This window comes from Danio aesculapii, chromosome 18, assembly GCF_903798145.1.
Source record: "Danio aesculapii chromosome 18, fDanAes4.1, whole genome shotgun sequence".
NCBI lineage: Eukaryota > Metazoa > Chordata > Actinopteri > Cypriniformes > Danionidae > Danio > Danio aesculapii.
In genome coordinates this window covers 52,297,188-52,311,828 of record NC_079452.1, presented here as the reverse complement: position 1 = coordinate 52,311,828, position 14,641 = coordinate 52,297,188, and the positions used below count along the sequence as shown (strand labels likewise).

General features: G+C 35.9%; 1 protein-coding gene across 1 annotated transcript; it reads left to right on the top strand.

Moving 5' to 3' along the window:
- The first annotated feature begins 375 nt into the window (after positions 1-375).
- gnrhr4 (gonadotropin releasing hormone receptor 4) lies at positions 376-12,319 on the top strand. Its single transcript, XM_056478390.1, has 4 exons — positions 376-437; positions 1,675-2,332; positions 7,758-7,962; positions 11,631-12,319. Exons 2-4 carry the CDS (start codon positions 1,790-1,792, stop codon positions 12,101-12,103), a joined length of 1,221 nt encoding a protein of 406 aa, XP_056334365.1. The 5' UTR covers positions 376-437; positions 1,675-1,789; the 3' UTR covers positions 12,104-12,319.
- The last annotated feature ends 2,322 nt before the right edge of the window (positions 12,320-14,641 follow it).

Here is a 14,641-nt window from a genome sequence, read left to right as displayed (position 1 = left end):
CCGTGAATGCGCGCGCTGCAGCAGAGCGAAGGAGACGTACACGGACAGTCACACTTCACTCTGCAACTGGAAGAGAAACCACCAGCTAAGGATGCGGTCGAAGGCACATACTGGTGAATATCACCCGAAACTTACTTTCTGCAGACTATTTTGTATATTTAAAAGGCACTTTCTCTGAAAAAAAGTATAGATTGGTGCCTTGCAATTTTGACTAACTCTTTGATTGAGACGAATGTCACCTTGCGAACAGGTGTTTGTTAGATGAGGAACTACCGTTTTCTTTCAGCACATCTCTGTGCATTCGAACTTGAAGATCGGATTTTAGAAGCACATGAAGGAAATATGAATTAATCAAGATTTTTTTATGCGTTGAGATGTTCAAACAACTAATTTCAAGGTCATTGGATTTCTTCTAACGGATCATCCCGTTGTATCAGGTATGTCTGAATATTATAATATAATAAAATAATAATTATGAAAAAAAACTTGAAATAAGTTGTTATTGATGAATGAGAATATTAGCATGTTTTAGACTTGTAATTCACATTCTAAATCTAGATTATTTCTGTAGAGATGCAGTAGTGTTTTAGCAATTCATTTAAACCCTTACGAAACTAAACCATGGTTTTACTAGAGTAAACACTCTTTAACCATGGCGTTTGTAGAAAAACTGACGTTACTACACCCAAAATAAAAATAAAAAAATAAATAAAATAATGCTGTTGTAGACAGGTGGCAGGTAACTTTTCTTTGGCAGAATCTTTACAAAGATTTTAAGCTGAATCAAAAAAAAAAAAAAAAAAACATATACTGGCAAAACAAAGTAAATACCTATGGCTCCTGGTGATAAATGTAAGTATTAAAAAGCAAAATATGAGCCTGTGCCAGCACACAAGTCATTATGCGACATGTCATGAGCACATTCAGTGTTGAGGTGTAAATGCAATAATATACATAATGTTCAGTTTCTTGCACAGACTGAATGTTTTTCTTTGTTAGACCTTAGTATCATCAGAAACCACAGGTATTAATATTGGTTTTGCTTATGTTTATTGACACCGACTTGCATTTAGAACCACAGTTTTGGCTAAAAATCTTCTTTAGTGTTTTATTGAAGAAAACATCTTTGCTTAAGGGATAGTAAACTAACACGTTTTTAAATTGATTTTATTTTTAAAACTATTCCTTTAAAGATCATAAAAAATGAATAATCAATATAAAACTTGCATTTTCATGCAAAATATATAACACTTTGCTATAATGTTGCATTAGTTAATGTTACAATAAGGTTACATTAGTTATTGTTAACTAAGTTAGTCAAACAATAAATATTATTACATTTATTACAGTATTTATTAATCGTTGTTAACATTAGCCACTAATAATACAGTTTTTCAGTGTTTGTGCTTGTTATCTCAGTACATTAACTAATGTTAGAATCATGCATTTGGATTTTAATAATGCATTAGTAAATATAGTATGTTTAGTATATAGTATGTTTAGTATGTTTAATAAATGCTGTACACGTATTGTTCATTATTACTTCGTGTTAGTTAATACATGAACTAACATTATCCAATGAAGATTTGTTGTAAAGTATGACGGAAAAGACATGTGTATACATATAGTATTATTATATATGATGATACTTGTTTTTTTGTAATCCAACTGTAGTGCTGTACTATAAAGGAGCCCTTCCATTTACTGGAAATCATGAATCGTCTGTGATCCTCACTGTACAGCAGGGTGTCGAGCGAATGCAGCTAACACACGCTTTCGCTCTTCAGTGATGAATGACAGCTCTCCAACATCTGAGAACATCATGTTTCACCAGCTGACTGCAGATACTCTGAATGGCAGTTGTGATTTGCCCACGTGTAACAATAACACAGGTGAAGCGGCATTGCAGCTGCCCACCTTTTCCATGGCAGCAAAAGTGAGGGTGATAATTACCTTCACTCTTTGCGCAGTGTCAGCTGTGTGCAACCTCGGCGTGTTGTGGGCTGCCAGCACCAACAACAAGCGCAAGTCCCATGTACGAATTTTAATCATGAACCTCACCGTTGCCGACCTGCTAGTGACTTTCATCGTGATGCCAGTGGATGCAGCTTGGAACATCACGGTTCAGTGGCTGGCGGGAGATCTGGCTTGCAGGCTGTTAATGTTTCTGAAGCTCGTGGCTATGTACTCCTGCGCATTTGTGACCGTGGTCATAAGCCTGGACAGACAATCGGCCATTCTCAACCCTCTGGCCATTAATAAGGCTAAGAAGAAGAACAAAATAATGCTGAGCGTGGCCTGGGTGATGAGTGTTGTTCTCTCCGTCCCTCAGGTGAGGAGCTGCTTGAGTGATTTTTCATGTTTTTCATTGTGTCTTATCTCTGTGTGCTGCATTACTCAAATTCGACAGAACCCCAGAGTCAAGTGTAACACGCGGAATCAAGTAGAGAGATCAAAAATGACTGGAGGTTTATCTGCTTGCCTTTTTGAGTCAAGACTTGAAATATTCATATATGTTATATATTTAATCTTACTTTAAGCTACAAATCCATTCACTGTATGTGAAATATGCATTAGATAGTGTTTAGTTTAGTTTAGTTTAGTTTACTTTAGTTTAATTTAGTTTAGTTTAGCCTGATATACAATTTTCCAGTGGTGGAAAGAGTACTGAAAAATAATACTCAAGTACAAGTACCATTACTTGCCCAAAAACATACTGTAAGTAGAGTAAAAGGTCCCACTTTATGATAAGTGTCCTTAACTACTATATACTTGCAACAAAAAAATAAATACAATGTACTTACTGTGTTCATAATGTATTTGAGAACACTTGTGGTGCTCTTGAGTTGGGATAGGGGTAGAGTTATGGACAGGTTTGGTGGTGTGGGTAGGTTTAAGGGTGGGTTAAGGTGTAAGTAATGGTCAACAGTGTATTTACAAATGTAATTACAGAATTTAATTACATACAGGTATTTAATCAAGCATAAGTACACAGTAAATACATGTATGTACACAATAAGTACATTGTAACGAATTATTAGTTTCTGTGTAAGTACATAGTAGTTAAGGACCCTTAATATAAAGTGGGACCAAGTAAAAGTATCTGTTATAAATATTACTCAAAGTATGGGTAAAAAGTAATCAAGAGTAGTGAGTAGTAAGTATTACGTTGTGAAAAGCTCATGCATTTACATGCAATTTGTGAGTGTGTAAACGTAACATTCTGTAGTGCATTTATTTATCGTTTAAGACTGTTTGGTGATTTCAGTCATTATACAGTAAACATCCGCCATCCTTTCATAAGTGACATGCAGTCTAAACAGTCTCTGGCTTATTGTGGGTAAAGATTTTGGACATCTTCTTGGACACTTTTAATGCCTCCAATCGGTTTGCTGCATTTATAAAGTGCATATGTCTTGACGTAGTTCAGTATAATGCGATTTACTGTCTATGTGTGATTTGATTGGACAGGAATCGCAAGACTGATTTTTGTACTTTAGCCAATCCCCATAGACAAAAAATAAGAGTGACTGCAGGTTGAAGGAAAGTAGTGAAGTAAAAGTACCGATACTGCACAAAAAAATGTACTCAGAGTAAAGTACACATTTTTAAAACTACTTAGTAAATTACAATTCCTGAGAAAAACTACTTAATGAAAATCATTTTGAGTATTTGTAATTCGTTACTTTGGTTACTTCGTCACTGCAATTTTCTTAAAATATTTGTATTCACCCAAATTGAAAATCATCATCATTTACTCTCCTTCTTGTCATTCCAAACTTGTCCGACTTTTCGTCTTTTGTGAAAAGTTTAGCTGAATGTTCTAAGTCTTCATATAATACATTTAAAGTTGTAAGGTTGTAAAGTACAATAGATGTGCATACAGTATATACAGTAGTGTTACCTGGACATTATTTTTGTTTGTTTATTTGACTAAATATTGTTTTTTGTTAAATAACTATAAATATTAGGGGTGTAAAGATAAATTCATGTTAAGCTGTTTGGTATGAGGTTTTAGTTTGGTATGTAATACAAATCAAAGAACTTCCCATAATTTATATAAAATAGATATTTGGAAAATAAAGAGCCTGTAGAGATGAGAGCACTAAAGAGATTTTCTCTTCAGTGTTTGGACTCTCAGTAGTGAATATTAAACCACACTGAACTGAGCTAAACTGAACTTAAACACGGAAAACTGAACTACACTGTTTCAATTTACTATGATCTTTTATGTGAAGCTGCTTTGACACAATCTACATTGTAAAAGCGCTATACAAATAAAAGTGAATTGAATTGAATTGAACTGTAATGAAACATAATGTTCGAAGAGCCACTATGCTCAACAAGGCAGTCCAAGTGACATAATGTAAGATGCTGTCTGCCCTGCCCACCATCAAAGAAAAACACACTACTCTAGACAGTCGTATGCTGGATGAGCTCATTGCATTGTGTATAGTAGCATTAATGTGATTTACCAGAACAAAAGACAATGCTTAGAGATTGTGTCCACCGAAGCATTTTAGTGCAGCTGAAAATGCCAGCACTCTTCCAAAAATGCTCAGCTGTGAGCAACTGAGAGCACTTCTGCAGCTTAACTGATGGCACATTTAAAAACACTGAGTTCCTCATGTGAAAAAAAACACTTAGCTCCGTATCACACTGCATGAAAAAAAAGAACCTACTGCACTTCATTGAAAACTACTAAAAAGTACACTTACTAAGGATAGAAGGATAAAAGACTCCAGACACAGAAGGGGATTATTCACTATTTACATTAATTGAGCCTGTTACACTATTCCTCCACCAGCCCATTTCAGTCAGATCATAATACTTGGCTTTGCCTGACACCTTTGTCCCTATAGTGAGAGGGCATTTTCCACTGCAGGTAATATTGTCACATCAAACAGGTCTGTGATGTCCAGAGAAAACATGGAGTTCCATATATAAAAAATACACTCACTCACTCAGTCGTTGTATTAGGTACACTTAACTAGTACCCGGTGTAGTCTTCTGCTGCTTTAGCCCATACGCTTCAAGGTTTGACATGTTGTGCATTCAGAGATGCTCTTCTGCATACCTCGGTTGTAATGAGTGTTGATATTTTTTATCAGCTGGAACCAGTCTGGCCATTCTCCTCTGACCTCTGGCATCAACAAGGCATTTGCGCCCACAGAACTCATTGGATATTTTCAATTTTTCGGACCATTCTCTGTAAACCCAAGAGATGGTTGTGCGTGAAAATTCCAGTAGATCAGCAGTTTCTGAAATACTCAGACCAGCCCATCTGGCACCAACAAACATGTCACAATCAAAGTCACTTAAATCACCCATTCTGATGCTCGATTTAAATTGCAGATCGTCTTGGCCACGTCTACATTCCTAAATGCATTGAGTTGCTACCATGTTATTGGCTGAGTAAAAATTTGCGTTAACAAGCAGTTGGACAGCTGTACCTAATAAAGTGGCTGGTGAGTGTAGTTATTTTCATAGTACTTGTTTATAACTAATAAAATATTACACTTCTTTATTTTTAAAGGCTGTTTTTGTTTTATAAAATATATCACAGTTTTTTTTTTAAATGCTGTATTTTACACACTAAAATTATTATTAGGGGTGAGAGCTGCATTCAATGATCACATACCTCCAAAAAAATGAATGCAGGTAGACAACTGCATTAGCAGAAAATCTGCAATGCATCTATAAAACCAAACTGAACAGGGTGTTTAAACATGAATCAAGTATCTTTTCTACAGAAAAAAACATACAAGTGTCATGTTAAAACCTTATGTGAATCATTAATGTGTGATCATGTATTCACATTTTTTTATCACATGAAAAAGTTCCAGTGTCCATGTTTCATGTGTTTCAAATGTTTTGAATTTTTTTTACATGTGATTTCGGCATGTGAAGCTCATGCAGTTTTTCTATAAAGATCTCCTCTGTATACTTGGTACCAGATACACTCAAAAAAACTGTTTGCTGTTTGTTCAAAGAACTTATTTGAAATAATTTTGAATCAACACAAGTTTTGTGTGACAACTTAATCATTTTATGTTCAATCCACTTAAATTAGTAAAAACTAATAAGCTAATAACTTATTTCCTTCATGTCGTTCCAGCACAAATTAATTTTTTTAATTCTAAAAACGCTCTTTTATATTGGCAAATATTGATAGAGAAAATAGCAAAATTATAGCAAGACTTAAACCCAAATGCTTTATCTTAAAAATAACTAATCAACATACCCCAATATCAGGACTTGTATCTTCTTTTCACATAGCTCATAGTCTTCTCCACAAAACAGTCTTCCTAACAAAACACAAAGCCTCCTACAGTGGTTTATTAAAAAATGCAGAACAAAATGAGTCTTTTGTTGCTGTAATATTACTTTTGGTCAAAAATAGCCAATACCAAATGCACAAGACACCAGAAGTTTGCTATAATTACAGTGGTGTCAATCATCCCAGTTGCATGAGGGAGTCTCATTTTATACACAGACACAGAATGTTAATTTAGGGAATTCACTCTCCAATGTACAAACAGTGTGTACATAGTGAGTACTGGGTTATTTTGTGTTCCACAGTGGAGGAAAGACCCATACAAGTTTGGCATGAATAAATAATGAATTTACTGTATTTTGTTTATCATGTATTCACACAAGTATCTGGTGTTATCCCATCCCAAACTGTTTCACATATGTATCACCAACCACACACTTTAAATCAGTGGCTTATTTCCTGTTCTCCCTAGACCTAATGTAAAATTACAATCAAAGCCTGAAAGTGTTGTAAAATTCATAGATGTGAGATTAGCTGAGCAATTACAGAACACTCTCTCATCAGCCCTTTAATTTTACTTCGGATTTAACATAATGAGGGGCGCTTACTGAGACGAATTACTTGACATTACTAACGCACACACAAAAGATTAATTATGCAGTCTGCAAGTCAATCAGATGTCTTTGCATTGTACATATATTTTCTTAAAGGAGTGCAAATTACCTTCCAATTTAAACTGAAGAAACGCTTATAAAGACGAAAGCAGCAGGAATTACTGAAACGGGTGTTAAAATGGAGTGATTCTCAATCAGAGCAGGCGTGCACATGTTAAAACACTCTGCGGTTGAAGTAATAAATGCCAAGACCTCTTTATTTGCTCCTCCTGATGAAGTAGAGCGTTTAAAATCAGTGTGCTTTTAGACGAGGCTGATGATGGGTCAGCCGGTTAAAAGAACTTCAATGAAACATTTCTATGACAGCAGATTGTGTTTGAATGAGTACTGTATAGAAGATATAAGGTCACAATATAGGCTATAGTGGCTATTTTGTTGTCATGTGGTTATCTGCTATTTATGTGAATCATTTCAGAGGCATAAAAAGACAGAAGGTTGCCTGTGTCCATCTTCATTTGTCATTTAAGAAGCCCTTGTCATAGAATATGTAGTCAGGCATCATAATATTTATAAAACATTGGCTGAATCCTGTCCATTCTTTACTGAAGGCAATATATGCCACATCTAATTTGCATAGCTGACAGAGTTCACTTCATTAATTGGCTGTAGATGCGAATAACATTTAGCATTAAACAGAGATTGGGGCAGTAAAGGCTAATTCTAATTGTAAGAGAATCTATTCGAGATTCTTCATATTACTAATTGGTTTGTCCTTCAGGAGTTTGTTTACATCATGCATTTTGAAGGTTTCGAACAAGCACATTACTTGGGATTGTAACCTGCTGACTTGCTGTATTCCCCAACAGATGTTCCTGTTTCACAATGTGACCATCACGGTGCCAGCCAATTTCACTCAGTGTACTACTCGAGGGAGCTTCGTCAAACACTGGCAGGAAACCATCTACAATATGTTCACGTTCATATGCCTCTTCCTGATTCCTCTGGCCATCATGATCTGCTGCTACACAAGGATTCTGGTGGAAATCTCTCGAAGGATGACTAAAGGAAACAGTAGGTGGCTTTGTGTTCAAAAGTAGACTAATGTTACATTACATTTATGAAGCTGAGATAACGGTGACTCTATGGTTAGCAGTCACCTCACAACAAGAAGGTTGCTGGTTCGAGTCCCATTTCTGTTTGGAGTTTGCATGTTCTCGCCATGTTTGAGTGGGTTTCCCCCGGGTGCTCCGGTTTTCCCACGAGTGTTAAACACTATGAGTGAACTGAATAGGCCAAATTGGCCGTAGTGTATAAGTGTGTGAATGTGAGAGTGGATGTATGTTTCCCAGTACTGGTTGCGGCTGGAAGGGCATCCGCTGCGTAAAACATATGCTGGAATAGTTGGCGGTTCATTCTGCCGTGGCGACCTCTGAAATAGAGACTAAAGGCTGATTTACACTTCTGTGTCAAGTGCACGCATATGCATCAGCACAGCCTTCATGCGGTCGCATACCTCTCGCCGTAGCTGATGCTGATGCACACCTTTCAAAAATGTAACTACACACGCAACGACATGTACCGCAAGCTCTGTGATTGGTCGACTTGGTACCGGTGACGAGCATATGTGACACTCAGGGCTATGAGTCCGATGGAGCGAGTATTTACAAATGTCGAGTCCTGTGAAAGGGCTCCAGATTTTGTTTTGTGATTTGGTTTGTGAACTTTAGTTGTTGCACATCCGTCGGTTCCTGCCTCTGAATGAGCGAGTTTAGCTACTTGTAGCGTTCAGAAAAAACTAAACACTAGTGAAGAAATTTGACACAGAGGAACATAAAAACCTACTGCTGGCTAGCGTTTCAGAAGTGTTATTGCAGAGCAACACAAACACCACAAAGAATTATAAATGCACGGCTATACGCAAGGCAGGCACCGTGGGTCACGCCAATCACTCGATGCAGAAGTATAAATCAGCCTTTAGCCGAAGGAAAACGATTGAATGAAAAGTTGACAATCAGCTTGTTGCGTTCAAATGCTTTGTTTTTAAAAAGGATAACGTCGAATCTCCGTGGTTGATAACTAAATAAACATTCGCTGTGCTAATTAGTCAGCTTGATGATTTATGAAAATCTATAAATTTAAAAATAATAATAATTTTACTGTTTATTAAACATTAATAACTAGACAAAGGGATTGACTGTAGCTGTTGGGGGGGGGGGGGGGGGGGGGGAATTAACAAAGAATAGCAGTCACATTAGTAGTCGTTCTTCCCACCACCATGCTTAAATTTATGAAACTTAGAGACTTAGGTATTAAAATTACTTTGTTATAAGTTTTCCCAGTAACCAATAGGAATTCGCAGACTATTCATGTCCAACTTTTACTCAGAAACTCATATTTATGGTAATTTAGATGATGACGCTTATCACCCTATCAATGGATGAGTTTACAATTTTAAGCTAGATTGTATTTAAATGACACAGCTTTCAACAACAACAACAAAAAGCTTCATATGCTAATGCTATGTTAACGTACTTGACAACAACATTTATGTAAGAGTAGTTCAGGTACATTTATACAACAACTTTACACAAACATATCTGCAAAAATCTCCAAAAACACTGTATTTTGTGTGCTAGGCTAGTACATGGCGATGTAGACAGTCATTGTTGTACTGATCATCAAATACAAATACAGTTAGGTCCATAAATATTGGGACATAGACACAATTCTAACATTCCAAATCAGGTAAATAGTGTAGGAATTACAACAGTTTGCATGTGCCTCCCGCTAAGCTGTGCCATGGCCAGGAGTGTGTTATTCCCTCATCCCAATTACAATGAGCAGATAAAAGACCCAGAGTTCATTTCATGTGTGCTATTTGCATTTAGAATCTGTTACTCACAACTCTCAAGATGAGATCCAAAGAGTTGTCACTATCAGTAAAGCAAGCCAACAATGGGCTGAAAAACTAAACAAACCCATCAGAGAGATAGCAGAAACATTAGGGGTGGCCAAAACAACTGTTTAGAACATTCTTAAAAAGAAAGAAGGCACAGGTGAGCTCAGCAACACCAAAAGACCGGGAAGACCATGGAAAACAACTGTGGTGGATGACCAAAGAATTCTTTCTGTGGTGAAGAAAACACCATTCACAACAGTTGGCCAGATCAAGAACACTCTCCAGGAGGTAGGTGTATGTGTGTCAAAGTCAACAAACAAGAGAAGACTACACCAGAGTAAATACAGAGGGTTCACCACAAGATATAAACCATCGGTGAGCCTCAAAAACAGGAAGGCCAGATTAGAGTTATAAAAAAAGCCTTCACAGTGCTGGAACAACATCCTATGGACAGATGAGATCAAGATCAACTTGTACCAGTGTGATGGGAAGAGAAGAGTATGGAGATATAAAGGAATTGCTCATGATCCTAAGCAGTGAAGCATGATGGTAATAGTGACATGGCGTGGGCATGTATGGCTGTCAATGGAACTGGTTCTCTTGTATTTATTGATGATGTGACTGCTAACAAAAGCAGCAGGATAAATTCTGAAGGGTTTCAGGCAATATTTTCTGCTCATATTCAGCCAAATACTTTAGAACTCATTAGACGACGCTGCAGAGTGCAGATGGACAATGACTCAAAGCATACTGCAAAAGCAGCCAATGAGTTTTTGAAGGGAAAGAAGTGTAATGTTATGCAATGGCCAAGTCAATCCCCTGACCTGAATCAAAGCATTTGCATCCAAGTATTAAAAAGTCAAAGTTTGATTTTTGATTATTATTCTGTCCCATTAGTTTTGGACTCTTAAAAAGTGGGACGCACATATACAAACTGTTGTAAATTCTACACCGTTCACCTGATTTGGGTGTAAATACCCTCTAATTTAAAGCGTACAGCACAAATCTTTTCATTTCAAATCGATTGTGTTGGTGTATAGAGCCAAAAATGTTAGAATTGTGTCGATGTCCCAGTATTTATGGACCTAACTGTATATACAGGTTTGTGTATGTAAATATTCTGTGGTGCAGATAACTGGAAGGCAGGTGTGCATGCAGGATTAAAATGTGGGTACATTGCTACAGATGCGCTTTTGCCTTTGGCATTTCAAAATCTTGTTACAAAATGAGGAATTTCCTCTTGCATCATTGGTAAGATAATTATTACAAACAATATTACAATGTGTGTTGTTAGCTGTGTAAAATAATTAGCTTGTTTTCATTATACACCATAAAGTTATTTGTTTTTCCCAGTAGTGGTGCCTTGTAGGCTTTGGATTTAGTTAACGTTACCTCAGATTTAATTCATTTGGATGCGATTCAAATGGCACAATATATAGTGCATAGGCTCTGCGCACACACCGAGTTTAGCAGAAAATGAGTGTCAACTCATTTGAACGATTGAATTACATTCACGTTAAATAGACACGAGCTACTCAGAGTTAGTATGAAAAAAATGTAAGCAAATTTTTACATCCATAGTTCAAACTTGATTGATATTGTCCTGTTGTCCACCATTGTTGTTTAGTTGGTGAATACTTGCTCATGCCTATAGATTAAACACATAATATGCAGGTGCGTGAAGATTTTTATACAGAATAATGCATTTGAAGTTCATACTGAGACATAAATTCGCCATCTTTTTTAAAACCCTGCACTTAGGCCCTCAAAACACTGTATGATATCTGCAAAAAATGGCATTGTTCACTTCAAATTCATTAAATTCTCCTTGCTTTTACAGTCTCTTCAAAGGAAGTCCACTTACGCCGTTCACACAGCAACATCCCCAAGGCCCGTATGAGGACTTTAAAAATGAGCATAGTCATCGTGACCTCCTTCATAGTTTGCTGGACTCCATACTACCTGCTGGGTCTCTGGTACTGGTTCCTTCCAGAGGATTTAGAAGAGACTGTTTCTCACTCTCTGACTCACATGCTGTTTATTTTTGGACTGTTTAATGCAATCCTGGATCCCATCACTTACGGCCTCTTCACCATCCACTTTCGCAAAGGACTGAAGCGCTACTGTCGCAGCGCGGCCGTGCTCACCGAGTCAGAGAATAACTCCATTATCACGGGCTCATTGAAATGCTCACCATCCCCGTTTCGCATGAAAAGAGTGACCCAGCCGGTTACAGGAACTGACCCAGAGCAGAACACAAGCACGGTGGGTAAGGAAGATAAGAAGGTAGCTGACGGTAAAACTAAAGAATAGTGGAAGAAGCAAACAGTCCAGCATTGAGAGCGTCAGTTGATTAGAGATACGGATTTGACATGGCAGGTCTTGCACCAGCTGTCTAGATGCTTACAAGTGCAATGAGACAAGAACACGAACCTGCCTGTTTGTTTCGACATCGTAAGAAAGATTGAGCCAGAGCGAGTCGATTTGTTGATTCGTTCACTGATGAGCTGCCTAAATTACTGAGTTATATTAAACACCCATCTATTTTCCGCATTCATATGATTAGGTTTTGCAATCATTCGCTCTTTGCTTAATATGTCAGTCTTGTGTGTGTTTTTTTCTGGTGAATTAATTGGATGGTTGCGACTTGTGGCTTTTGTTTAAAATGACATTTACATCAAGAGTTGTTTCTTCTTTTATCAGTTGAGCATCTCCACCTGCGATCAAAGGGCATTGCTTTTGAATTGTTCGTTTGTTGGAGATTAGTTTCATCCGCAAACAAATCAGATGTGTGGATTTCGCATTCTGAGATATTACAATGCAAATGAACATGCATCATTTCTTGAATAATTCACTGGTGTTAATTGGAAATGTTCAGGAGTACCTTTTCAGGAATCTTAAAGCAGCCTCTTGAGGTTGTGTCGTTTTGATGTGTTTTATTGGAAGGATTCAGAAATACTAATCAGGCTCGAGAGGTCTTGCGTTTCAAGGCTGCGCTGTTGCTATTAATATTAATATTATTATTATTATCGGGCAGCTTGGTCTAAGAAAAATCCTATTTATTCACATATGGTGTTTTGAACATACATTTTTGTATGTTCAATATAACCTAAAATTTCTATATTAACAGCATCTAAATGTAAAAGTGTTTACTGATGCTCAGAATCGTTTATAAATCTAATTATTTTTGAGCCTACACCTGCCATAAAACGAATAATGCTGCAATATACAGTAGAAACTCATATGCATATAAATCTAAAGAAAAAAAAATATGTAAGGTCCAAATTAGGGTTAATAGGGTCAATAATGTCAATATTATTAGCTCCTTTAAGAGAAATATTTTTGATTGGCTTTTGTCCGATGACTTGCCTAATGGGGTATATGCACACAGACTTTAATTTCAGTCAGCCAGCCCCAGGGCTTCTGGTTAATTGTCATTCCATACAAACTCGCTGCGTTTAATATCTGATTTCTTTAAAAAACAGCGATCATCACTGCCTGGAAGAGATACAATATAAAGTGGGTCTCAAACCAAACAAGAAGCACTTCATTAAATTATATTTTTCCGTGCCATGTCTTTAAAATATGGAAATTAATTTTACCCCATTATTTTCAATGGAATTTCTGCGCTTGCCTGCTGCTAATTACGGCGCCTTGTTTAAACGGTCTTTGTCTCTTTTTAAGATTTAACAACCGATGGATGCTGAAGTCTATTTAACTGAATATATTTGAATTACATTACAACATTGATGCTGTTTGAAATTGAACAGTCATATTAAGCTTTCACCGGAAATTCATAATTCACTGAAAAACGCTAGCTGAGCATATAGCCCATTATCTTGCCTAGTTAAACTACTTAACCTAATTAGCTTTTAAATTGCACTTTAAACAGAATACTAGTATCAAAATAACCAGGAAAATGTTATATATTGTCATTATAGCAAAGACAAAAAATTATTATTAAAACTATTTTGTTTAAAGACGTGTTTAAAAAAATTTCTGTAAAACAGCACTTGGGAAAATATTTTAAAAACATTTGAAACAATAATAATAATGATAAATTAATAATGATAAATTATAATGAAACTGTTTTTGAGCAGTTTTTATAATTTAATGTTAAATTGATATTGTATAAATTACTGTTATTTGTCGCAATATTGCACAATGTTTATTTTGATCAAATAAATGTGACCTTAAGCTTAAGACCTCTTTCAAAGCACCAAACTTTTCAATAGTAAGCATATTTTTTAAATAAAAAATTATTAAATCTAAAAACATTATTATAATTTTACAATTGTTTAATTTTAGATGCTGCCAACAATTAAAAAAATATCTGTTCAAACATACGAATAAAAATTGCCGATATACAGTCTTATCGCACTGCTACTGTGTGATATTGCTTATATTTACATATATGTATATTATTGAAGTCAGATTTATTAGCTCCCTTTTGAATTTTTTATTTATTTTTTAAATATTTCCCAAATGATGTTTAACAGAGCAAGGAAATTTTCACAGTATTTCTGAAAATATTTTTTCTTCTGGAAAAAGTCTTATTTTTTTTTATTTCGGCTAGAATATAAGCAGTTTTAAATTTTTCAAAAGCCATTTTAAGGTCAAAGTTATTAGCCCCTTTAAGCAATGTTTTTTTTTTTTCTGATCGTCTAATTGTTTATTAATTGTGTCTAAATGTTTAATACTAGTATCTCGAAAAATATCTAGTAAATTGTCATGTACTGTCATCATGGCAAAGATGAAACAAATCAGTTATTAGAAATAAGTTATTAAAACTATTACGTTTAGAAATGTGTTGAGAAAATATTCTCTCCGTTAAACAGAAATTGGGGAAAA